Consider the following 26,748-nt stretch of genomic DNA (forward strand, 5'->3'; position numbering starts at 1 on the left):
AGGTGGAGGGGCGCCTGGGTGGCTCAGTCGTTAAGCGTCTGCCTTCGGCTCAGGTCATGATCCCAGGGTCCTGGGATCGAGCCCCGCATCGGGCTCCCTGCTCGGCGGAAAGCCTGTTTCTCCCTCTCCCACTCCCCCTGCTTGTGTTCCCTCTCTCGCTGTCTCTCTCTCTGTCAAATAAATAAATAAAATCTTTAAAAAAAAACAAAACAAAAAACCACAGGTGGAGTGTGGAGAAATTCCATGTACAGGGCTCCTCATCCTCTGTCCTTCCTGTGAGGGTATACACTTGAGTTGCTCTTTTTTTTCCAGCAATGAAAACTGCAGTAGATCATGTATAATGTTTCTGCCCAGGGAAGCCTATTAGAAAGTCAGCACCTATGTACCCAAATTCTAGACTCCCAGAAGGAAAGTTGGTGTTTACCACTAGTCACCTTGTTTGTAGGCACAGTCTAGGCCCAGTGAACGAACTGTTAGGGGACGGAGGAAAGGCAGGTTTCTCGATGCCAGCCAAGGGCTGATCTTGGAAACAGTCCCTTATAAAGATAGCAGCCTCATGCTTGCCGTATAACTTTTTTTGTGTGCATATATTAATCACACACATGCGCAAAACTAAATACTAATGATTTAAATGAGATCTAAATGTCTAAAGGCTGTGGTAGCAGGTAGTTCACTGAACTCTGTAGTTCTGTCAGAAATTATGAAAATGGAATGAATTGATTTAATTGCAATTCACTCAGTAGTTAATGAGACAGTAGGGATTCAGAGATGAATAAGACATAGTCCCTGCCATCAAGGAACTCAAGTCTAGAGGGGCAGATAAACCAATAAACAATAATTGCAGAACAGTGTGGTAAGTATTATAATAAAGGTGAAGACAAAGTAGTAAGGAAACAATTTAATTTTATTTTAAAGATTTATTTATTTATTTATTTGAGAGAGAGAGAGAGAGAGCACAAGCAGGGTGAGCGGCAGGCGGAGGGAGAAGCAAACTCCCCGCTGAGCAAGGATCCCAATGAGGGGCTTGGTCCCAGGACCCCAGGATCATGACCTGAGTGGAAGGCAGACGCTTGACGGACTGACCCACTCAGGCACCCAGGAAACTATTAATTTTAATGTTGGAAGTGAGTAGGAGGGAAGAGGAATTGATATTTGGCCTGGACTTTGAAAGATAAATAGTATTCAACAGATAGGGAAACTTAGAAGGGCATCGTAGGCAGAGGGAGAAAAGCAACCAGATTCTGAGTGCTTACTAGTTACCAGATTCTTTACATGTTATTATAATTCAGTTCTCACAACAATCTTGTGAAATAAACAGTGTTACTGTTGTTTTAAAAGTAATGACAGTTGCTGTGGATTTGAAAGTGAATGATAGAAATAAAAAGTGATATAACTAGGATTTGAACCCAGGTCCATCTAACTTCAAAGTCACCTTTTCCCCTCTTCCCTATCCACTCCTCTTTTTGTAAGCAAAGGCACAATTCCTCTACTAGTTAAAGATGGGCCAGGTTGTGCAGATCCTAAAAACAACTAAAGATGTTCAATAAAAATCTTAAAATCATCAAAGAGTGAACACGTTAGAAATTATAGTGGGAACTCTGGTAAAGCTGAGTGCTGAAACTGCTTTTGCCTTGAAAACATTAGCTCAGCTGAATGAACTTGAACTTTGGCTTTAACAGCCCAACAGAGTGCAGGGGACAGAATAAGACCAAAGCCCACCAAAGATACAATATATAATAGGAAACCCTTCTCCCCATAAACTACTTCAGAGGATTATACTCTTAGGGTAAGGGTGAACTAAAAGTAAATGCATCCCAGCTTCCCATCCCCAGAGGCCTTAGCACAGAGAAAAGTAGAGGAAAAGAGGTCCTTGAGCAGTTACAATCATGAGTTGGCTCTTAAAAGATTATATAGCTCAAATGTACACAATTTTGAAGATCTAAAAATCCTCAGGGTCATGAATTTAGTTTAAAGGGGTCTCAACTGGTAGGGCCAGCTCCTAGGTGCCTGGCAGAAGCAAACACAGATCCCTGTGATCTAGCTAAGCTGATTCAGATAAGAGTTTTAGACAAAAATGTATTTTTAGAGATAGAAAGGTCAGTTCACAATGATAGAGGTTTGAATTCATCAGGAAGGTAAAACAGTATTAAAGTTATATGTAACCAACACGGCCTCAGTACTACCTAAAGTAACAGAAGTAGGAGAAACAGACAAGTTGACAATAGTGTGATTTCTCAGTAACTGATAGAATAACAAGATAAAAATCAGTAAAGATAATAGTAGATTACATGAACAAATAGTTAACAGGAAATCCAGTAGACATGTATAGAACTCTGCATCTAAATTACAGAATACACATTCAGGTTCACTCAGAACATTTACACAATTTAACTCTATACTGCTTCCAAAATGCAAGTCTCCACAAGTCTGAAAGGATTAAAATCATACAGAGAATGCCCCCTGGTCACAGTACAGTTCAGATGGAAGTTAATAATAAGATAACGAGAAAATCTCATGTGTTTGGAAATTAAATACTTCTCAGTAACCCAATGTGTCAAGAAAGAAACTATAATATTAGGAAATATGTTAGACTGAATAATAATGAAAATGCTATATTCAAAGCTTGAGAGATGCAACCAAAGTAGGGGTTGGCAGGAAATATATATTCTTTTTAAAAAAAATTATAGCTGACATATTAGTGTCAAGTGTACAGCATAGTGATTTGACATCTGTATACATTATGAAATGATCACTGCCGAGTCTAGTTACCATCAGTCACCATATAAAGTTACTATAATATTATTGACTAGATTCCCTTTACTGTACTTTATGTTCCCGTGACTTATTTATTTTATAACTGGAAGTGTGTACCTCTTAATCCCCTTCACCTATTTCACTCACCCCCTTGCCCCTCTCCTCTCTGGCAACCACCAGTTTGTTCTCTGTACTTTTGAGTCTGTTTTTGTTGTTTTTCAGATTCCACATAGAAGTGAAGTCATACAGTATTTGTCTTTTTCTGTCTGACTCATTTCACTTAGCACAGTAGCCTCTAGGTCCAGTCATGTTGTCACCAATGGCAGGATTTCATTCTTTTTGATGGCTGATATTCCATTGTGTATACATCTTCTTTATCCATTCATCTGTGGATGGACAGTTATGTTGCTTACATTTCTTGGCTGTTATAAATAATGCTGCTGTGAACATAGGGATGCATGTATCTTTTCAAATTGGTGTTTTCATTTTCTTTCGGATAAATCCCCAGAAGTAGAATCGCTAGATTGTATGGTAATTCTATTTTTAATTTTTTGAGGAACCTCCATCCTGTTTTCCATAGTGGCTGTACTAATTTACATTCCCACCAGCAGTGCACGAGGGCTCCCTTTCCTCCATATCCTCACCAAGCTTGTTTTTTTTCGACAATAGCCATTCTGACAGGTGTGAGGTGAGACTGTGGTTTTGATTTGCATTTCCCTGATGATGAGTGATGTTGAGCAACTTTTCATGTGTTTGTTGGCCATCTGGATGTCTTCTTTGGAAAAATGTCTATTCAGATCCTGGGCCCATTTTTTAATTGGATTTTTTTTTTTTGATGTTGAGTTGTAGATGAGTTCTTGATATATTTTGGATATTAATCCCTTATGGTATCTATCCCTTACAAATGTCTTCTCTCATTCAGTGAGTTGCCTTTTTGTTTTGTTAATGATTCCCTTCACTGTGCAAAAAGCTTTTTAGTTTGAGGTGGTCCTGTTTGTTAGCTTTTACTTTTGTTGTCCTTGCCTGAAGAGTAGGATCCAAAAAAATATTTCCTTTTCTTTTTTTAAAAAATATTTATTTATTTATTTTAGAGAGAGAGAGAGTGCATGCAAGCAATGGGAAGTGGCAGAGAGAGAGGGAGAGTCTGAAGCAGATTGCGCTGAGCACAGAGCCCAATGCAGGGCTCGATCTCATGACCCTGAGATCATGACCTGAGCTGAAACCAAGAGTTGGACACTCAACTGACTGTGTCCCCCGGGCACCCCCCGAAAGATATTTCAAAGACCAATGTCTGGGAATTTACTATGTTTTCTTTTAGGAGTTTTATTGTTTCAGGTCTTACATTTAAGTCTTTAATGCATTTTGAGTTTCTTTTTGTATATGGTGTAAGAAAGTGGTCCAGTTTCATTCTTTTGCATGTAGCTGTCCAGTTTTCCCAACACTATTAATTGAAGAGACTGTCCTTTCCTCACTGCATATTCTTGCCTCCTTTGCCATAGGTTAATTGACCATGAAAGCATGGCTTTATTTCTGGGCTCTCTGTTCTGTTTCATTGATGTGTGTCTTTGTGCAAGTACTATACTGTTTTGGTTACTATAGCTTTGTAGTATACTATATGGATACTATAGCTTTGTAGTTACTCTAGCTTTGAAATCAGGGAGCATGATGTCTCCAGCTTTGTTCTTTCTCAAAATCGGTTTAGCTATTGGGGTCTTTTTGTGGCTCTGTATAAATTTTAGGGTTATTTATTCTAGTTCTGTGAAAAATGCCGTTGGTATTTTGATAGGGATAGCATTTAGTCTGTAGATTGCTTTGGGTAGTATGGACGTTATAACAATATTCTTCCAATCCATGAGCATGGAATATATCTTTCCATTTATTTGCATCCTCTTCAATTTCTTTCATCAGTGTCTTATAGTTTTCAGAGTACAGGTCTTTCACCTCCTTGGTTAAATTTATTCCTAGGTTATTTTATTCTTTCTGATGCAGTTGTAAATGAGGTTGTTTTCTTAATTTCTCTTTCTGATAATTCATTATTAGTGTATAGAAGTGAAGCAGATTTCTGTATATTGATTTTGTATCCTGCAACTTTATGGAATTCATTTATTAATTCTAGTAGTTTTTTGGTGGAATCTTTATAGCTTTCTGTATATAGTTTCATGTCATCTGCAAATAGTGACAATTTTACTTCTTTTTTTTTACCACTTTGGGTGCCTTTTGTTTCTTTTTTGTCCCTGCTGAACAGGGAGCCCGATGTGATATGGGGCTTGATCCTAGGACCTCAGGACCATGATGTTTAACTGACTGAGTCACCCTGGCGCCCCTCAGTTCACTAATATTTTGTTGAAGATTTTTGCTTCTGTGTTCATCAGAGATATCGGTCTGTTTCTGTTTGTAGTGTCTGGTTTTGGTATCAGGGTAATGCTGGCCTCATAGAATAGGTTTGGAAGTATTCCTTCCTCTTCAATTTTTTGGAATAGTTTGAGAAGTTAGGTATTAACTCTTCTTTAAATGTTTAGTAGAATTTACCGGTGAAGCCATCTGGTCCTAGACTTTTGTCTGTCAGAAGTTTTTCGACTACTGATTCAATTTCATTCCTTTTTCCTTCCAAGTGATTTAGAGTATGGGGAACACACTGAGTTGGGCAAGAAGTGACCTGGGTGGGAACCTTACCTCCAAGACATTCTAGAACTTTAGCTTTAATGAAAATATCTATATCAAAACCCTGTTTCCCTTACCGAGGAATCATGCCCCTGAAAGTGTAGCCTCTCTTGCTGAGGTTCCCTAACTCCCTGTTCCTGCCACAGAGATCATCTAGAATTTTAGCTCCTTTGGGTGAGCATCTCAGCCTTAAGTCTGTACTCCTGCTAGGGAGGTTCTCACCATAAAGCTTGGCTCAGATGCTCCCTCCCTGTCCCCCCACCGTCCCCCCCAGCCTTCATTCTTTCCCTTTTCCTAACACTCTTGGCTGTGAATAGAGCAGTAGGCTCCCTCTCCCCACCCCCTCTCCAATCTTCTCTCTGTATCATTTGTTGGTTTCCTTCCATGCATGATGGAGCACAGAGAGCTGAGCCTGCAGGAGAAAAACAAATGACTTAGTTCCAGCACTAGAAACATGCTGCTCCTTGCTTATTAACTTTGGGCTGGGGTAGAAGGTGAGTCATTTCTCATCCATTGAAAAAAGAGCTGAGTAGTATCACTTTAAGTTATGCTATTAAAGTCATGTAGCAACTTCTGGGAATAAGTGAACAATCTGGAGAGTTTTGAGCTCTTTAGTGTTGGTTTGGGTGGGGGTTAAGAGCTCAGAACCTGAGGCCAGGGCACTTTCGGTTTCATTTTGAGTGAAATCCCTTGTAATCATCAGCCCTTCTCTCTACCTACTGGAATGAATTTATTCTTCATGTTGCCTTGTAGGTCTCACTTCTGGCGAACCTTTCCTCAGCCATCCTATTCTTGTTGTGCTTGCTCTCTTAACACTTAAAACACTTAACTGCTTTTTTACTACTCTTTTGGTCTTGAACATATGTTACTTGATACTGTTTGAGATCTTCTGATAGAAAGTGACTCATCGTCTGTTCCACTAGGATTCTCTGCCTCCGCAGCTCAGGGACTGAGTCTTAGAGATCCGGCTTCTCCCCGGAAACACCTCCCATAGCACCTTTGTACCATTTGCCATCATTAGAAGGGACTGATTCAGTATCTGATTGTTCTGCACAGTTGGAGCAGCTTAGGGTTATTCTTGCAGATGCCTACAATCCCAGACGGGTACAGGTAGACATAGAGAAATCCTGCACAGAGCTGTGCATAAACAACTAAATATATTTTCTGGGGGAGGCCCAGGTAGGAGGCCGAGTCCCTAAGGGGGAAGGATGGAGGGAAGAAAGCCCCGGTTTTAATTTCATTTTTCTCCTATTAAAATGCCCTTCTCGCATCCTTGGTCTCTTTTCACAGAATCCCGGCATCAGCATCACTGAAAATGTGCTGCATTTCAAAGGTCAGTATCCGGGCAAATGCTCCCAGCTCTCTACACAGCTAAAGAGGCATGATGGTGGTTTCTTTTTCCTTTTTATCGATTTGTTTTATTCACTTTCTATTGATGTTCACCTCTCTGCTGCTCTTGGGGTAAACTAGATTGTTTTGAAATGTATGATTAGAAAAGTCAAAGAACTTATTAGGACTTAGAAGTCCTGCTTTCCTCTTAGAGAGGCAGTAGATAGAGTGAGAAAGAATCCCGGGCTGGAAATCAGGACATCTGTCTTCTAGCTCTATCTAATTCTGCTATCCTTGGACAACTTACTGACTTCTCTGGGCTAATAAAATGAAGGTATTTGGTTATAATCTGTATTTCTCAAATTTTAGGACCTATGGACACCTGAGAAAATGTCCTAAGGATCCTCCTGGGCCATGGACCCCAGTTTGAGAAAACATGTGAAGAATTAAATATGTTCACTTTATTATTATTATTATTTTTAAGATTTTATTTATTCATTTGACAGAGAGATAGAGCCAGAGAGCACAAGCAGAGGGAATGGCAGAGGGAGAGGGAGAAGCAGGCTCTGCACTGAGCAGGGAGCCTGATGTGGGGCTCGATCCCAGAACCCTGGGATCATGACCTGAGCTGAAGGCAGACGCTTAACCATCTGAGCCACCCAGGCGCCCAAAATATGGTCATTTTATTTATTTATTTATTTATTTATTAAAGATTTTATTTATTTATTTGACAGAGACACAGCGAGAGAGGGAACACAAGCAGGGGGAGCGGGAGAGGGAGAAGCAGGCTTCCCGCTAAGCAGGGAGCCTGATGCGCGGCTCGATTCCAGGACCCTGGGACCATGAGCTGAGCTGAAGGCAGATGCTTAACGACTGAGCCACCCAGGCGCCCCCAAATATGGTCACTTTAAATGATATTTGGCTCCCTTGCCCCTGGGAACACAGCCTGTATTCTTGCATGTCAGTATTTAATTATAAGGTAGCCATCTAGATGATCCAGAATACACTTCTTTTTTTTTTTTTTAAGATTAAAATCGAAACAAAAAATAGAAATTTTCTTAATGAGACTTTACAGCTCTCTGATGCTATACTCACAGACCAGTTTAAGAAACACGGCATTCTAGATGATACCTAAAGCCTTTGCAGCCCTGACAGTCTTTGATTCTGTGAATCTGCCTCCGTCTTCTCGGTTTGTCAGCAGCTACGCTGCTGTGCCTGAGAGGGTAGGTCTGGCTTCCTTGTCACCCAAGGGGTGGGATTCTCCCTCCGATCTCTTTGTTCTAGTTCCTTGGAGTGTCGTTAGTAAGTGGCTGGGGAATATGGGATATTGACGAGTTTCTGCTTTACTGGAGATTCCATCTACCTCCATATGCTTGCATGAACATGCAGCCTGGCTTTTGTGTCTGCTTTTCAAGATGAGAGCTGTTGTGGTAGCAGCTCAGATTTTTTGGGTGTTAATACATTTGAAAGGAAGTTAAGTGATGGAAGTATGCTTTGCCACTCGGAGATTATGGACTGCTCGACCTTAAGGAATTTATGGTCTTAGAGAACAATAGCCACCTGTAGCAAATATTAGGCAAATTATACCACATGTGGCCAGATGAGGAAAGAGAATCCCAGGAGGGAACCAAATGACGGGCAAGTCAGAGAGTTAGAGGGGAAGGGATGTGCAGCAGACCTTGGCACTTAGGCACGGCACCTGTTTGTTTTGGGGAAGGGAGCCATGTCAAGGCACAGGAATGGCGGAATGGTCAACCCAGGGACTTTCCTCCCAGGTCATTTTTCCTCTCTTAGGAACGAGCGGAGGAGATTATATTTCTCTTTTTCGTTCCATTTGGGATGTGTTAAAGGAGAAGTCAGCTTCTTCATTTTATGTCCCTGGTTGGGAGGTTCTAGATTCAGAGCTTTCTTTGAGACAGTCCAGCATTTCCATATACCCTGCAACTTTCCTTAGCTGCAGTCAAGATAACATACCTACCTGATATTTCTCTGCCCTGGATTCAGTGCCAAAGTAAACGTTGAAAGTTACATTTATAACTCTGTGATACCTTTGGCTTTGCTTTCGGTATTCTTTTTCCTGCCTATTATTTGTACTTGGTTATTATCGAGGCCACATTGGAAGATGAAGTAAATATTCTGGAACTGATCATCAGAAGGACATATGGAGATAAGCTTTTGTCCGGGATTCAGCTTATCTAGCTGTCTGAGTAGCTCTGCTCACAAGCCCCCACCGATTTGGGCAGGACCCATTACTGTTTGTATACTTCCAAAAGAACTGCACCAAGCTTTTGGATGGCCTTGCTCTGCCAGTTCACTTTAATCCACATTTCTTTCTTTATAGCTCAGGGACATGGTGCCAAAGGAGACAACGTCTATGAATTTCACTTGGAGTTCTTAGACCTTGTGAAACCAGAGGTATGTCCTTTCTTTTCTCACTTCCCTTTCCATTTCAGGAAATAAATACGAGTAGTTTAGTGAAATAGGGGGGTAGGGGTTGTGAGGAAAAAAAAGATAAAAACCAAAGAATATAGTTCTTTTGTTGGGAACTGAGTCCCGATTTTAGCTGCAGAGGAGTGGGAAAGACAGAGAGCCTGAGGTGAATCTGGGCTCCGCCATTTACTAGCGGTGCAAACAAGTCTCTTCACTTCCGTGAGTGAGTTTCCTCATGTGTGAAATGAAGGGTTGGACTAAGAAATCCTTAGGGGCCTTTCTAGCTCTGACACTGTCTGGTGTTAGGGAAGACAGAGCAAGATGGCACTGGCAGGGGGCAGAGTTACATACGGGAGGTGAAGGCCACGCCGAGCACTTGCTTTCATGTGACTTGGCTATAGGGGCAGTAGAAATCAGAAAAGGTGGAGACTGCCAACCTTTAGAAAGAATGGGGAAATATCCTTGAAGTTTCCTTTCTCTCAGAACTTGAGGGAAGCTTTTCTGACAGGAAGAGAGAATCTAACAGAAGGTGTATTTTGGGTTCTGGAATTACACTCTTATCTCCCGGGGCTTGAGCATATTGATCTCTCTGTGCAAGAGGGCTCAGTTGTTTTGGTTGGTTTAATAGTCAGCAGTGGTTTAAGGGGTAGAGAACCTGTCATGGGTCTTGCTTTAGAGGCAAAGGAAGAGGCCGTGTAGAGGAAGAATGAACTGGAACAGCCTCTTGAGAATTTGAGTTTAGCTGGGAGGTTGTTCTAGGCTGACCCTTGTGATAGAGCTGTAACTGATCCAGTAAGTTCCAGCCTTGAATAGACCTTTCTGAAACAAGGGCTTGTTATCCAGGGACTGTTGACCATTCTAATTCAGTCATCTTCATGGGAAGGAGATTTGGAAGGTGAGGATGTACTGAGAGAGTGACTGGATGTCGTGCCATGCGTGGTAGAGATCTGGCAGGAGGTTCATCTAGAACCAGAACTATATGCCTTTCTTACCCCGATTTCCTCCTGTGTCCTTCACTGGACTATCAGAGAAAGACAGTGCCATTCTTACCAGTGCTTTGCTCTACCAGCCCTTGGTCTGGAGGTTCTCTTTGCATCACTCCTTGTAGGACCCGAGAAGGAAGGGGAATGACCATGCTGTGTGGCTTCCGTGCGTAGTCACACTGGCTTGGAGCAGGGGAAGGAGTCAGGGACGGGAAGGAGAGGGCGTTCTCACATTCTCACTTTCTCTTCTAGCCGGTTTACAAACTGACCCAGAGGCAGGTAAACATTACAGTACAGAAGAAGGTGAGTCAGTGGTGGGAGAGACTCACTAAGCAGGAGAAGCGCCCACTGTTTTTGGCCCCTGACTTTGATCGCTGGCTGGACGAGTCTGATGCAGAAATGGAGCTCAGAGCCAAGGTTAGTAAGGACCATAGGATCGAGACAAATCGTAAGGAACACAACTTATTTGGAAGTTATTTGGGCCACCTCAGATACCTATCTGGGTCTGATAAAATGAGGACAAAATTGCAAATTCAGTTAAAGACCTGGAAACATGTTTTTTTATTTGTTTGTTTTTAAGATTTTATTTACTTATTTGATAGAGAGTGTGTGCGTGAGCGAGAGGGCACATGCAGGGGGAGGGGCAGAGGGAGATAGAGGGAGAAGCGGACTCCCCACTGAGCAGAGAGCCTGATGTGGGACTTGACCCCAGGACCCTGGGATCATGACCTGAGCCGAAGGCAGACGCTTAACCGTTTGAGCCACCCAGGCATCCCTGGAAACATGATTTTACAGAAGTACTGGTCATATGTTTTGTAGACTGTCCCTCAACTGGGGTTTGTTGGATGTTTTTCTCATGATTTAGAGAGGGTGATGGGATTTCGGGGAGGAGGACCACTGAGGTTTCATTCTTGCTGTGTCACCTCAAGGGTATATACTGTCAGCATGACTTATCACTGTTGATACTAATCTTGATCATCTGGCTGAGGCAGTATTTATCTGGTTTCTCCATTGTAATGTTACTCCGTCCCCTTTCTTTTTTTTTTTTTTTTTTAAAGATTTTATTTATTTATTCATGAGAGACAGAGAGAGAGAGAAGCAGAGGGAGAAGCAGGCTCCCAAGGAGCAGGGAGCCCGATGCGGGACTCGATCCCAGGACCCTGGGATCATGACCTGAGCCGAAGGCAGACGCTTAACCGTCTGAGCCACCCAGGCGCCCCACTCCATCCCCTTTCTTAACTGTGTACTTTTTGGACAGAAGTCACTATGTCTAGCTCATGCTTAAGGAGTGGGGAGTTACGCTTCCCATCCTTACTGCGGAGTATCTACGTACTTTATTTGGGATTCTTCTGTATGGGAGATTTGTCTGTTCTCTTCCATGTATTTATTCAGTCATTTATTTATATCCGTATGGACTGATGAATGTTTGTTTTATAGTTTGGTTTATAACCCAATACTATGTGATTTGTATGTTATTTATTTTGTTGTTCATGTTGTCCCAGCTTTGGCCATCGGAAGCTCTTTCAGTTGGCTCTTGTGTCCTTTTGACAAAGCGCTGTCATTGTGGGGCTTTTTTTTTTTTTTTCTTTTGGACATCCTTAATTTCTGGCATTATAAGCTGCTCCAGGCTTATCTTATGTATTCCCTGCTCCAGCCCTAGAGTCAGCCATTCTTCAAGGAGCTCTGTTCTTTTTATTGGGGAATAGTAATGGAAACCGAGATCTGGGCTCTAGATATTGCTTCTAGATCCTCTCAGGTGACACAATGAGGAACTATATGTGTGCAGACTAGCCCATTCATATACTACCCATACCTATAAATATTTCTGTCTGTAACCATCTGTATCTATGTTGACCTAATGTGAGTTCTTACTGATGTTGGAGACATGATTTTAGCTTCTGGAAGAACTATACTAAAAATCTACAAGTCTTAAAAAAATAAATAAAACAGCGATGTATTTCCTGCCCTAAAATTCTGTTTTGTTTCTATGACTGTGACACATCTTCTGGGGGTCTTTTCCAGCTCCAAGATTCTAAGACTCTCCACTTTGTAGTTTGGAAGCCAGCTGATTGGTTGAATTCTGTGAGCACCGGATGAGCATCCTGTGGTGCTGGTGCTACCCAGTAAGGAGGAGTCAGGCTGAGGATGTCAGGCCCGAGCTAGGACATTTGCTCCGGTGAAGCGTGAACACAGTTGGAAGAGGTGGCTTTGAGGGATTCAGATCACTTATTCAGCATGTGGTCTTTTGCAAGCATCTGGGAATTCTAACCTGTGTTCTTGGAAAACTTCTGTCCAAATTCTAGGAAGAAGAACGCCTAAATAAACTAAGAATTGAAAGCCAAGGCTCCCCTGAAAGTAAGTTGCCCTGCTGCTTCTGTGGTAGCTACCAGTTAACTGACGATAGAGATGGGGGTATGGAGGGGTGCGATGCGGTAGGAGAGCTCATGTGGTGTGTGTGAGGTGATGCGGACCCCTTCATGCGCACGGCTTACTCTGTGCACACCCACATCAGAAGCCTTCCTTTTAATGTTTCCCTTCTGTTTGGAGCCTCACCTGAGGGCACCAAAGCCGGTCTAGCAGAAGGGAAGAACCATAGTTTCCTGGACTGGCCCAATGTCAGTGGCCACAGGCCCTGCCTAGACACGTGGAAACACCACGTCGGTCCAAGGCTACACTTCCTCCAGCCTGGTGTTTTTCTCCCAGATAAGCATGGCTCTCAACCTCAGAAACTCTATTCCTGTTTCTCTCTGTCCAACTGCTCAGAAGCAAGAAGTTCTGTGAGTGTATTGTGTTTTGGGCGACGCAGATGAGATGAAGCAGCCGTTCACTTCCTGCTGGGGGGAAGCATCGTAGCAGGCCCTGGAGGGGTAGAGCCTGTGACTTCATCAGAGCACCTGCTCTCTCAGAGCATCCGTTCCAGGGGGCGGACCACGAAAGACTGTATAAAATGCATGTGGAAAAGCAAAATAAAATCAAGGTTTCTCGTGTGTCCATGTATTTTCAAGTTTTAGGGACACTTATGTGGCATGCTGTAAGTAAGGAAGGGGAAAGTTTTAGAGTGGCTGTTTTCAAACTACGTCCCGTGGTCCCCAGGGGTTCCCAGGGATGCTTTGGAGGGACAGGCCAAGCAAGCGGGTCCACTTCAACCAGAGAAGTTCTGCTTGTGTTTTATGTGTTAGGTTCTGAACAAAGTTCGTTTGTTTTTTTTTTTAATTTTTTATTGTTATGTTAATCCCCATACATTACATCATTAGTTTTAGATATAGTGTTCCATGATTCATTGTTTGTGCATAACACCCAGTGCTCCATGCAGAACGTGCCCTCCTCAATACCCATCACCAGGCTAACCCATCCTCCCAACCCCCTCCCCTCTAGAACCCTCAGTTTGTTTTTCAGAGTCCATAGTCTCTCATGGTTCTTCTCCCCCTCCGATTTCCCCCCCTTCATTCTTCCCCTCCTGCTACATTCTTCTTCTTCTTTTTTTCTTTCTTAACATATATTGCATTATTTGTTTCAGAGGTACAGATCTGAGATTCAACAGTCTTGCACAATTCACAGCGCTTACCAGAGCACATACCCTCCCCCGTGTCTATCACCCAGTCACCCCATCCCTCCCACCCCACCCCCCACTCCAGCAACCCTCAGTTTGTTTCCTGAGATTAAGAATTCCTCATATCAGTGAGGTCATATGATACATGTCTTTCTCTGTTTGACTTATTTCGCTCAGCATAATACCCTCCAGTTCCATCCACGTCATTGCAAATGGCAAGATCTTATTCCTTTTGATGGCTGCATAATATTCCATTGTGTATATATACCACATCTTCTTTATCCATTCATCTGTCGATGGACATCTTGGCTTTTTCCACAGTTTGGCTATTGTGGACATTGCTGCTATAAACATCGGAGTGCACGTAGCCTTTCGGGTCCCTACTTTTGTATCTTTGGGGTAAATACCCAGTAGTGCAATTGCTGGATCATATGGTAGCTCTATTTTCAACTTTTTGAGGAACCTCCATACTGTTTTCCAGAGTGGCTGCACCAGCTTGCATTCCCACCAACAGTGTAGGAGGGTTCCCCTTTCTCCGCATCCCCGCCAACATCTGTCATTTCCTGACTTGAACAAAGTTCGTTTTGAGGAGGAGGTTTCATTGCTTTAGAAAAAGATTTGAATAACCACTAATGTAGAGGAATACTCCTTTAGAAAAACAAAGAAGGGGAGAAGTTAGTGGAGGCAAAGAATAAAGATTTGAGATTAAGATTAATTTTGAGCTTGAAAATTATTTGAAATTTAAGTTAATTTTGGAGGGGGGTTTAGAGGGATAAACTTCAAAAACGTAAAAATTCTTATATATGGATTTTTAGGACATTAGATAATGCTTTTACTGTTTTATCTCAGTTCATGAAGTTTCCTAATGAAATAAGTTCTTGAGGATGGCGAAGTCTAATACATTTTTGTGGTTTTGAAGAAAAAATTTTAGTTCAGTGTTGTGAAAAGTCTGACTCTTTTGACTCCTTAGGACTAGGTTGCTTTTGATTGACCACCCTATTTAGCTTGATTATTTGAGCATCCGCCGAGGGTTACATGCAGAATATCTGTTGCCTTGGAATAAATATGGAGCAGCAAGATCTGAGCTCCATAGCTCTTCTCTTGAGAATTATCCTTTCCTTTGCCCCACTCCTTTGACTCAACCATGACTCTAAGCTCCTTACTCCTTCCTTAACTCTGTAATTGGCTGTGTCTTCACAAGCCTTAGGCTGCAGACAAAATTAACAATTCCTTATCCTCCTGCCTCTCACGCTGTACTTTTCCTTCTTCAGTTGTGTCCTCATTCTGCCCATCCCTTCCAAAGTACAGGGCAGGCACCATGTCATCTCTGCAGACTTGCCTGCTTCCCACTTCCCCAGCCGAGTGTCGTTTTCTCACCTTGAGGGTTTCCCAAGATGCTACCTGTTACTCTCTCTCGTATTACGGCTTTCAGATTGTAAATTCTTTGAGGGTGACGTCAAGTCTTGACATCTTGGAATCCCACTAGTGCCCCTCGGTACCTCGCACTTGTGGGTGTTAAGTTGATCCTTGGTTAGATGCATATATGATCAAATATCAAAATTCTTTTTTTGTGTGTGTTTCTATTTCTTTGAGCTAGTTTGACCTACATGACCTTAAAAAATTGTGGGAAAGAAGAAACTGTAGATTATATGAAAATGACAAGAGCAGGAGTGGAGTGTAGCTTTATTTCCCTTCTTTAATGCCTCCTAAGATGGTCAGTCATTCTTTGCCAGAAGTAATTTTTCTCCTTGGATTTATTATGTCTGTACACTTATCCTTCAAGGCTGTGAGGGGAAAGACTGCTAAAGAAATACCTTGGAGTGCAGTGTCCATAACTTCACCTTACCCCTTTCTCTTTGGGCCTAGGAGCCCAGGCTGATGCAGATTTGGGCCAGATATCTGTTTGGGAGCTCAGGGCACCCAACGGGAGAGAGGGGTTGAAGTCAACCAGGTCTGTCCCCCACCCCTCTGTTGCAGCTCTGCTTGTAACAGTTTCCTGTCTCGTTTTGCTTTTCAGCTCTTACAAGCTTGAAGAAAGGATACCTGTTCATGTATAATCTCGTGCAGTTCTTGGGATTCTCCTGGATCTTTGTCAACATGACTGTGCGGTTCTTTATTTTGGGAAAAGGCAAGCACAAAATTTCAACACTAACATTTCTTTCTTTCTTTCTTTTTTTTTTTTTTAAAGATTTTTTTTTTATTTGACAGAGCAGGAGAGCACAAGCAGGGGGAGCAGCAGAGGGAGAGGGAAAAGCAGGTTCCCTGCTGAACAGAGAGCATGAAGCAGGGCTCAATCCCAGGCCCCTGGGACCATGACCTGAGCCTAAGGCAGATGCTTAACTGACTGAGCCACCCAGGTGCCCCAACACTAATGTTCTTTTGTCAGTAGTTTGGCCTACTACCCACCAAAGGTGTCAGTAGTACCCTGCCTTTGGTATTAATAATAACCCCCCACGTTTGTGTAGCAGTCACGCCTTTCATTGTACGTCCGTGTCTCTGAGTTCCCTGGGCCTTGTGAAACAAGCAGGCTGGAGAGTGTGTCCATTTAACAGGTGAGGAGACAGGCTTAGAACTGGTCCACATTCACACAGCTGGCCAGAGGCCCACCGTGGGCTTGCATTCCTTTCTCTGCTCACTACATGGAGTTCATTTGTAACCAGATAAACTTGCGTGGTACTTCCAGTGCCAGAGTTAATGCAGATCCAAAAGGGATCGCGCCCTTTGGGAGCCTAAGTAGGTTCTCAAATGGACTATTCCAAAACTGAATGAAAAGACTATCATAAAGATACTCGTTCTTGATAAATTAATTTGTGTGTTTTTTTAAATTAATTTGTATATTTAACAGAATTCTGGCAAAAAGTAAATGACAATGGAAAATTTTTGAGAATGTGTGCTGAAGTATTCTGAACATAATACATACATACATAACACGTACATAATTGTATTATGAACAATAAATAGGTAATAAAATTTGGGGGAAGAAAGGGTAATGGGAGAGCACTTTCTCTGACTGATATGAAAGAATGATATTTAAAGAATGATAATTAAATAATATATCATTAGTATAAGAAGAGAATATCAATAGAGCAGATTAGGTGGTCCAGAAATAGCTCTTACATTATATATATTATATATAACATATATATAATATATAAATCTATCTATCTCCCAATTATATATATGATATAAAAGGAATCATGAATCAGTGGAACGGGAAATATTCAATACTTTTTTATTGGATGGGAATTCTAACAATGTTTCCAGGGAAAATTGGTTAGGTTTGGGTGCATGAGGAAGGCAAGGAATCTCTTTGACTCTTTTCCTCACACTGTGTACAAAAATAAATTCCCCCAAAGGATTTAAGATCCTATATCAGAAATTTAAAACATAACAAGATACAAGTAAATGTTTATAAAAATCTCATGTGGAAGGTTAGGACTTTCTAAGCTTAAAAGAGAAGAAATCATAAAGAATAAGGTCAATATATTTGACCACATAAAGTATCTAAATTCCTGTGTATTTAAAAATATCCCAGCTAAGACAACACTCAAGATTAAAAGTATATTGAGGTTAGTAGCATGGGGATGGAGGATTGGTGGAAAATTGCAACCAATACTAGCAGGGGTTGATTACACATAAAGAATTGGTTACAAATTGATCTAAAAACATAGAGACTCCATGGAATAGATAAATAAACAGAAGTCATGTGCAGGCAGTTCCTAAGAGGTAGTAAAACCAATTATATACAGAAAAAATGTTTAACTCAATAATGATGAAGAAAATAAAAATATGGTTTTTGTCTGTCAGTTTTGCAAAGTTAAAAAAAGATAGCTATTTTAAGAGGACATATGCTAAAGTAGACACACCAGTGGCTACTGGGAGGGTGTATGAGCACAATAACTCTTGGAAAATCATTTGGCAAAGCTCATCAAGACACCTAACTGTTCATATCCTTGAACCTGGTTATTTAACTTCTGGAAGTATGTTCTAAAGAAATCACTGAAACTACCAAAAAAGCTTTTTCAAAAGGTACACATTGTGGCATCACTTATATTAGTGACAAGTTAGAAGCTACCTAGATGCCCATCAACGAGGGCTTACTTTAGAATATTCGTTCAGTGGAATGTTGTGAAGCAGATATCAAGTATTTAAAGAGTTTATAGTAACATGGAGAAATACTTATGATAGGCTAAAAAAGTAAGATAAATTTGTTCTTCCAGTTTCATCACATCATATAAAATGGGGAAAAAACTGAGCCAATACATGCAAAAGATAGGAAGGAATGCACCATTTGAAAATGGTTTGGATGTGGATAATTTAAAAATTTGTCCTTATTTTGTACAAGAAATAGGAAAAATATAAGTATAATGGAAAATATAAGCTCTATTTTGAAAAAGGAAAAAAATTCTATAGTCTATTTTATTTTTTAGTCCTAAATTTTCCCATCTGAGGTTTGTAGTAGGTGAATTGTCTTTAGCTCTAAAGTCATTTCAAAGAAGTGCATGCTGTTTTTCCAGCCTTCTTAACACCTTAGAATTCTGCAAAGCACAGCAGCAGGCTAGTAAAGAACTTTCCAAATGCCTAGTGTCTTAGAGTCTCATGTGACCAAAGGTCTTACAGATGAGTTACTTGAAAAAAGAAGGCAAGTCTCAGACCTGGGTTTTTCTTACTGTGGATTGATCACAAGTCCCATGGAATGAATAGGGACACGCAAGTACCTAATCATTTAATTTAACATCGTTGGATTCTCCGTGTTCCTGTGCAAGCCTGCAAGCCATTAGGTGATCTAGTCCAAAAGCTCCTAAGTTATCTGGGTCATGTGTTTAAGCTGCTTGGGTTTGTCATTTCTATTTTGGCTCTCAACCTCTTACTAACCACCTTCTGGAATGGAGCTGCTGGCTTAATTCTTCCCTTATCAGGCGTCAGAAACGGGCTAAGGACCTGGTGCCCGGCACCCAGTTTGCCCTTTGCAATTTTCTCCTTTTGAATGAAGGGTGTTGGTAAATGGCAAATCCCCACCTGTGCTTGGTTTTTCATGTAAACGTGTACTTGCTAAACTTCTTATGCTAAGGAAACACTAGCAAACTCTTGGGCTTATGGAGAAATTCTTGTTTGAGCTTACCTAGCTCTCTATTAAGGAATACTCTTTTTAAAAAATAAAATTAAAAATTTTTTTCTAATTATAAAAACACGTTAATCACAGAAAAATCAGAAAATAAAGACTTAAATAAAACAAAGACTCTACTGTAATCCCATCTATGAGCAACAGATCCTCGCCACCTTGGTGTATGTATATCCTTCCAATTGACTAAACTTCCTTAGGAACAACGGACAATTACTGATACGGAATTGTGAGATTAATGGCAAATTGTTTTTAAGGATTTTCTTTTTTTTTTTTTTTAAGATTTTATTTATTTATTAGAGAGAGAGAATGAGAGAGAGAGAGAGCATGAGAGGGGGGAGGGTCAGAGGGAGAAGAAGACTCCCCGCCAAGCAGGGAGCCCGACATGGGACTTGATCCTGGGACTCCGGGATCATGACCTGAGCCAAAGGCAGTCGCTTAACCAACTGAGCCACCCAGGCGCCCTCTTTTTAAGGATTTTCATGTATCCTGCCCAAAAGGGTATACTGTATTATACTACCACTATTAGTAGTATCCCACATCCCATTAACATATGGGTGCCTTTTATTACTTAAAATAGTTCTTTGTTTTCAAATCATAAAAGTAAATGTGCTGATTTAAGCCAGTTTGGAAAGTGGGGGAAACCAGGGTGGTGGAGGTGTAGGGGGAGAGAAGGGGAGGTGAATAAGTCATTGTCCATCACTATTAATATAGCTGTACATTGGGGCACCTGGGCGGCTCAGTCGGTTAAGTATCTACCTTTGGCTTGGGTCGTGATCCCAGGACTCTGGGATCGAGCCTGATGTTGGGCTACCTGCTCAGCCGGGAGCCTATCTCTCCCTCTCCTCCCTGCTCATGTTCACTCTTGCTATCTCTGTCTCTCACAAATAAATAAAATCTGTAAAAAAATAAAAAATAAAAAAAAATATATAGCTGTACATTTCCTTTTAGTTTTTCTCCTACAGTTAAACATTGTAATCCTACTGTGTACACCATTTTCTGTCTTGTTTTAAAAACAAAAGAATTTTAGTGTTACTAAAATTCTTTGTAACTGTCATATTAGAAATCAGATTTCTATTCCTGAATTGAAACAAGGATGTAAAATCAGAGCAAAGCCACAAGATCTAATTTTTGTTCACCACGTGCCAAATCTTAAGTCACAGCTTTGTGTTTTCCAAATGGGAGGTCCTCATTTTTCAAAGATTTATCCAGGAGAAACGCCACCTTAAAGTGAATCCCCTTAAAACGGACATCAGAATTTCATTGTAAGTGGTGACAAAAAGATTTGGTTGGGATTTTGTCTTGAAAAGGGAGATTTAAAGTTATGAGAATAAGTTTTTTTAACTTATATGTAGCAAAATTTAAATTGTAAATGTAAGTTTGCATTAATTCTTCTGAGAAAAGAATTAGTCCAATTTTGAACTAAATTACTGGTGGAATTTTTCTGGCAAAATTACATAATAATACTATATACCATTCTTCATTTCACATTTGACTTTGTAGCAGGATTGTAAAGTGGATTATTTCTGCAAAAATATTAGAGGGTTTCTTTAAGTTTTTATTGCAAGGGCCTCTTATTCAACTGATGTTTATTTTTTATTTTTTTTAAAGATTTTTATTTATTTGAGAGAGAGAGCGAGCATAAGTAGGGGGAGCAGCAGAGGCAGAGGGAGAAGCAGGCTCCCTGCTGAGCAAGAAGCCCGATTCAGGGCTCGATCCCAGGACCCTGGGATCATGGCCTGAGCCGAAGGCAGATGCTTAACCGACTGAGCCACCCAGGCGTCCCTTTACTTTGCCTTTTAAAATGAGGACATACATAACCAGTAGAGTTTCCTATTCAAGACCTCACAGGCCTGTTCCCCTCCAGCTTAGTTTGGATAGTAAATTTGAATCTGGGTGGCTGATTATACTTTTCCTTAAATTCCTTTCATGCAAGTAGGTACATAGTTTGAGAAGTAATTCTCTTGGAATTTGCCATTCGATTTACCCTTAATGTGTATTTGTCCCATAGAGTCCTTCCATGACACATTCCACACCCTGGCCGACATGATGTATTTCTGCCAGATGCTGTCAGTTGTGGAAACTATCAACGCGGCAATTGGTGTCATTAAGTCACCAGTGACGCCTTCTCTTATCCAGGTACTGAACAGTTGACCTCAGATCTCAGTAGTTAGTAGGTACGCCACAATTTGCTGGGAAGTCACAATGAGTAAGAATCTCTCTTTGCATGGGAATAGCATCGTTTTATCTGAAAAAGGAGGAAAACTTGAAGCCCAGGGATATTTTCCAAAGTAGACTTTTGCCATTTCAGGTCTGGTTTGTTTGTGTATAGTATCTTCATGAAATCACAAAGTTATAAAAAGGGCTTTAAAACCAGGGAAACTTGATTCTCAAGCAGGAGCAGAAAAACTTACCGACAATCTTCTTATGTAAAGATGTGCTTGGTCTCCTCCCAACTTGGGTAGGTGAAGGCGATGCAATCCTAGGAGCTTTTTTCACTTCGGACTTTCTTCCATATATGAAGGGGACTCTTTTGACTGGTGTGGGGATACCCCCCTCCCTTGATACATCTATGTTGTTTCCTAATATTTGGAAGATTGCTATCAGGAACGGGTCATCAAAGTCTTTTAACTTCCTTGCCCTATTTTCTAACTGTGTGATTATATACTATTAAATGCCCCCCCCCCCCCCCCCACACTCAGGGGGCAACAGGTGAGTCTCTTCTGGAGTTCTGTTTTGATAGTTCTACCCTTTTCTGGTATACCAGCCCTGGCATTCTGATAGTATCAATTGTATGGTAAAGAGTGTTAATACAATAGCCTTGTTACTCCTGGGTTTTCTGTTCTTGGAGAGAGGCTGTTTTGTTCAGTCTAAAAAATAAGAGGATAGTGAGGGGCCCACTAATGTGGAATAATACTTTTTGTATGTCAAGGACTAGTGCAGATAAGCATGAGACTAGAATTTCTAGGGTATGATGGAAAGGAGGGGTTCAGTATTCTCACATTGCTCGGCTCCAGGGAGTGCCATTCATGGAGAATGCAGTGTGAGCGGAGCCTCCTGGAGTCGGGCATGCGACTGCAGCTCGGAAGCATAACATGGAGTAAGAAACAAGTCACAGAATAAAAATAAGTTGTATTTCAGAAAGTTTAAAAACAGGCAAAGTGCAACAGTATACTATTTAGAAATAGGTACATAAGCAGGAAGCCTATAAAGAGAAGCAATGGCATGGTTAACGCAAGATAGTTACTTGTGGGCGGCTGCCACACTGGTAATGGTCTGGTTCTTAACTTGGGTTATGCAGACACAAGTGTTCATTCGGCAGTACTCTTCACGCTGTGTTTGAATGTGTGTGTTTTTGAAAATACACTATTCGTGATGATCTGTTTACACACATATACACAGTCTATTCAGAAAGACTGGTTTGGGTAACCTTAACTTGTTCCAAAACTGGAACAGAGGTTTAAACTTGCTGAGCTCAGTCTTTTTTTTTTTTTAAGATTTTATTATTTTTTAATTTTTTAAAGTAACCTCCACCCACAATGTGGGGCTTGAACTCACGACCCCGACATCAAGACTCGCAGGCTCCACTGACTGAGGCAGCCAGGTGCCCCTCAGTATTTTTCTATTTACCCTGAATTTAGTGGGGCTAGGTTTCAGGTAACACATTTATATAGTTTTTGTAGAATATATTTTTAAACTTTTCCCTCTCTTTTGGGTTCTTTTAATAGCTTTGTGGAAGAAATTTCATTTTGTTTATCATCTTTGGCACCATGGAAGAAATGCAAAACAAAGCTGTGGTTTTCTTTGTGTTTTATTCATGGAGCGCAATTGAAATTTTCAGGTGGGTAGAAATGCCAGCATGGTGGTTTGAACGCTTCTCCTTTCTCTGGAGCAGCTCTCTTCTGGAGGGAGTTTTATTCAAAGTCTCATTTGGTTTGAGATTAAGGTTCCCTGTGTGGAGAGCTCTAGCTGCATCTGTGTGCTCTGCAAAGGTGAGGCATGTTTTTTTAAAGCAGTCATTGGATCATAGTATCAGCCTGGGCACTGGGGAGCAGAGGGAGTCGAGAGGTGCAGAGAAGTGAAAAGACCCATCTTACCCTTCAGGATTTTGCTGTCTTGTCGGAAAGAGGACTCATCTGCATGGAAAAATTTTGAAAGGAGAAGAAACATGGGATTGAAGGAGTAGTCAGGCTGGATGGAACTTGTGAAGACCAACCTTATAGAAGGAATGATAGAAATAAATCTTCTACAAGATTACTCAAGTTTGAATCAACCTCTTATCTGATTCTGCCATTCTCAGTTGTCAGTAGAAGAAATACCTTAAAAAAAAAAAAAGATCCAATTAAAGTAGAGGTACTCTTCTCTACCAGACCTAACATATTCCATTTCTTTTTTGGTCAGGTGGAGCAGGGGTTTTGCAGATTGACTCCTCAGCTCTAGGTCTGGGGATATTTTGGCAAAGTTAATAGCTGAAAGGGAGAAGAGACAGTAGCAGCCCTAGGTTGTGTCTGAACTGGTCTGAATCCCATAGTATACTAATACAAAGGTGAAAGAGATTATAAGTACTTAATGTTAACTCTGGGAAGAAAAAATTCTTTTTTGTGTTACCTCTTTATTTAAATAGAGTATATGAGTCTAGATTAGGGGTCTTTTGTATACTTTAATTTTGGAATTTGTTTTGTTTTTGAGAGAGAGGGAGAGAGAGCAGGGGAAGTGCACAGAGAGAGAATCTTAAGCAGGCTCCACGCCCAGCATGGAGCCCAACGCAGGGCTTGATCTCATGACCCTGAGATCATGACCTGAGCTGAAATCAAGAGTCAGACACTTAACTGAGCCACCCAGGCGCCCTGTTTACTTTGATAACATTCACTTATCTGGAGATAAATTGTCAAGGTGTCTGTCATCCTTACCTACTTAGAACATAGATCAGAACTAGTAATAAAGGCAAAAAGCTTTTGAGCATTCATTCCATAAACTGAACTATTCCAAAGAGGGTTCCTATAGGACCTAAACTTAGTCTACCATCAAAGAGAGTTCACATCCATTGAAAATTGGGGGAAGGGGCGCCTGGGTGGCTCAGTTGGTTAAGCGACTGCCTTCGGCTCAGGTCATGATCCTGGAGACCCAGGATCGAGTCCCGCATCGGGCTCCCTGCTCGGCGGGGAGTCTGCTTCTCCCTCTGACCCTCCTCCCTCTCATGCTCTCTGTCTCTCATTCTCTCTCTCGCAAATAAATAAAAAAAAATCTAAAAAAAAAAAAAAAAAGAAAATTGGGGGAAGAATGTGATGGGAGTTTGTGGGTAGATAGCCCAGGATTATCATTCTGTTCTGAAGAAGCCATGTGTGGCCAATTGTGAAATTCTATTTCTTGAATGATGTTCTAGGGCTGCATTCAGGACCTGAAGTGGCTTTTCACATCCGAATTCCTTATTTCCAATAGGTACCCCTTCTACATGCTTTCCTGCATTGACATGGATTGGAAGGTGCTCACATGGCTTCGTTACACTGTGTGGATTCCCTTGTATCCTCTGGGATGTTTGGCAGAAGGTACTTTCAAGAACACTAGGTTTTATAAGCTTAGTTCCAAAGGATAGCTAAGCTGATAGGCCAAAGCTTTCTTCCTTCCTCTGCCAGCCTTAGTCTGATACACAGGTGTTAGACTTAAGACTTTCTTTCTAGTGGCTTCCTTCCATAATACTCCTGGTACCCAGACTATTCCAGGGAAGTAGCTCGTTTTTGTGAGGTTTGGAAGCTGTGCGTTCATGTATTGCATGCTTCCTATTTATATGGTATTTAGAATTTTTCCAAAGCAGGTTCATATTAATGACTTCATTTAATTTTGACAGACACCTAGTGAGTGGGTCAGGTAGGGAGTTTTCTCTCCATTTTATAGAATAGAGAACTAAAGCTCAGTGCTGTCAAGATGAATGTTCCTCATTCATCTTGTTGTCAGCTTGGAGGCTCATCGCTTATGAAAACTAGGGGGAGAACTAGAATAGGCATGAGCCCTCTGTACTAAGGGGAAGGAACCATTTTCTGCACACCCAGAACTGACACTGTGGCGGGTAGAAGCTTCTCTCACTGGTTGGCACTGTATTTCATATGCTTCTGACAGGTTCTTGTTTCTGCTTTTAGCTGTCTCAGTGATCCAGTCCATTCCAGTATTCAACGAAACAGGAAGATTCAGTTTCACGTTGCCATATCCAGTGAAAATCAAAGTTAGATTTTCCTTTTTTCTTCAGATTTATCTTATAATATTATTTTTAGGTAAGTATTGGCTCTGTAATAGACTTTTTCCTGTCACTTCTTAGAGGGTAGAGTTAAATGATTCAAAGCTTTCAAAGCCTTTATTAGGATTTTTATTTCCAGAAGAGTAGTATAGAGTTAGAGAAACATTATTTTATACAACAGGCCCATGAGGAGAAAATGCTATGTATTTCTTCCAAATCACCAGTGGTTGTCTTCTTGGTATGCTCTTGGGTCAGTTGGAATTCACCATATTTCATGTTTAAAACAATATAGAAGAAGCTCTTTTAAAGTAGAATAAGAAGCACATTTTAATTTCACTAATTTCATTGATACATTCCTTATCCAAAGTTTACAGAGGTGGTAATACCACTGGCAGCAAGGAAGGAAGAAGGCAGTGAAGGCCTCTGAGCAGCCAAGAGATGTCATAAAGCTTCTACCTAATAAAAGGAAAGCCCCCCCCGCCCCACTACTGTAAAACCAGCTTATATATTAGTTTATATAAAAATCACAAATCTTTGCCTTAATTCATAAAAACTAAGAACTAGAAGAAGTAAACCTAATTATTGCAAATAAAGCCTCCCTAATCATAAGGACTGTTTAGATAAAGTTCTAATGCATTTTTTAAAAAAGATTTTATTTATTTGGCAGAGAGAGAGAGAGTGAGCAAGCACAAGCAGGGGGAGCAGCAGAGGGAGAGGGAGAAGCAGGCTTGCCCGCTGAGCAGAGTCCGACGTGGGGCTCGGTCCCAGGCCCCTGGGATCATGACCTGAGCTGAAGGCAGATGCTTCACCAACTGAGCCACCCAGGCGTCCTTAGTTCTAATGCATTTTAATATAATTTATATATTTCTCTGTTTTAGTTCACAATGATCTTCAGGTAGCCCTAAGTAAGTATGGCTGTCTGGTCTTCTAGCAACAGGATATGACAGCAGATAGTGTATTAGTAGCTTAAGACAACAAATGTTTAGTACCTCACATGGCTTCTGAGGGTCAGAAAGCAGCCTAGGGGGGCTCAGAGTGCCTGCTGAGGTTTCAGTCAGGCTGTCAGCCCGGTGGGGGCTGCAGTTTCTGCAGTCTTGACTGAGGCTGGAGGATCTGCTCCAAGCTCACGTAACTGTGAACAGGAGGCTTCAGTTTCTTGCCACAGTACTTTTCCATGTGGCTGCTCGGGACACGGCTTCCCCCAGAGCAAGTGGTGTGAGAGCCAGAAGCCACACTGTTTTTTTGCCTTTAAAAAAATGTATCTACAGGGACGCCTGGGTGGCTCCGTCGGTTAAGCGTCTGCCTTTGGCTCAGGTCATGATCCTGGGGTCCTGCGATCGAGCCCCAGGTTGGGCTCCTTGCTCAGCGGGGAGCCTGCTTCTCCCTCTGCCTGGAGCGCCCCCCTGCATATGCTTTTCCTCTCTCTGACAAATAAATAACATCTTTTAAAAAAGTATCTATTTTTTATAGAAATATATTTGACATATAACATTGTGTACATTTAACGTATACACCATGTTGATTTGACTCATTTATATATTGTAATATGAGTACCATTGTAGATACGACTCACACCTTTATCATGTCCCCACTGCCTTTTATCACCTAATCTCAGAAGTGACATACCATCACTTTTGCTGTATTGATGGTTACACAGACCAACCTGATACAGTATGGGAGGGGATACACA

The 26,748-nt window shown here is 41.3% G+C and overlaps 1 protein-coding gene across 1 annotated transcript in view; it reads left to right on the plus strand.

The window, feature by feature from the left end:
* Positions 1-26,748, plus strand: part of HACD3 (3-hydroxyacyl-CoA dehydratase 3) — a 41,105-nt gene that overhangs the window by 11,300 nt on the left and 3,057 nt on the right. The window contains exons 2-10 of the mRNA XM_032418134.1: positions 6,706-6,748; positions 9,086-9,159; positions 10,410-10,574; positions 12,461-12,512; positions 15,725-15,835; positions 20,841-20,968; positions 22,558-22,670; positions 24,269-24,375; positions 24,964-25,095. Of these exons, the coding sequence (XP_032274025.1) occupies positions 6,706-6,748; positions 9,086-9,159; positions 10,410-10,574; positions 12,461-12,512; positions 15,725-15,835; positions 20,841-20,968; positions 22,558-22,670; positions 24,269-24,375; positions 24,964-25,095 (925 nt within the window). The remainder of the gene's footprint in view (positions 1-6,705; positions 6,749-9,085; positions 9,160-10,409; positions 10,575-12,460; positions 12,513-15,724; positions 15,836-20,840; positions 20,969-22,557; positions 22,671-24,268; positions 24,376-24,963; positions 25,096-26,748) is intronic.

This window comes from Phoca vitulina, unplaced genomic scaffold (assembly GCF_004348235.1).
Source record: "Phoca vitulina isolate PV1807 unplaced genomic scaffold, GSC_HSeal_1.0 scaffold20, whole genome shotgun sequence".
In the NCBI taxonomy this organism is placed as follows: domain Eukaryota; kingdom Metazoa; phylum Chordata; class Mammalia; order Carnivora; family Phocidae; genus Phoca; species Phoca vitulina.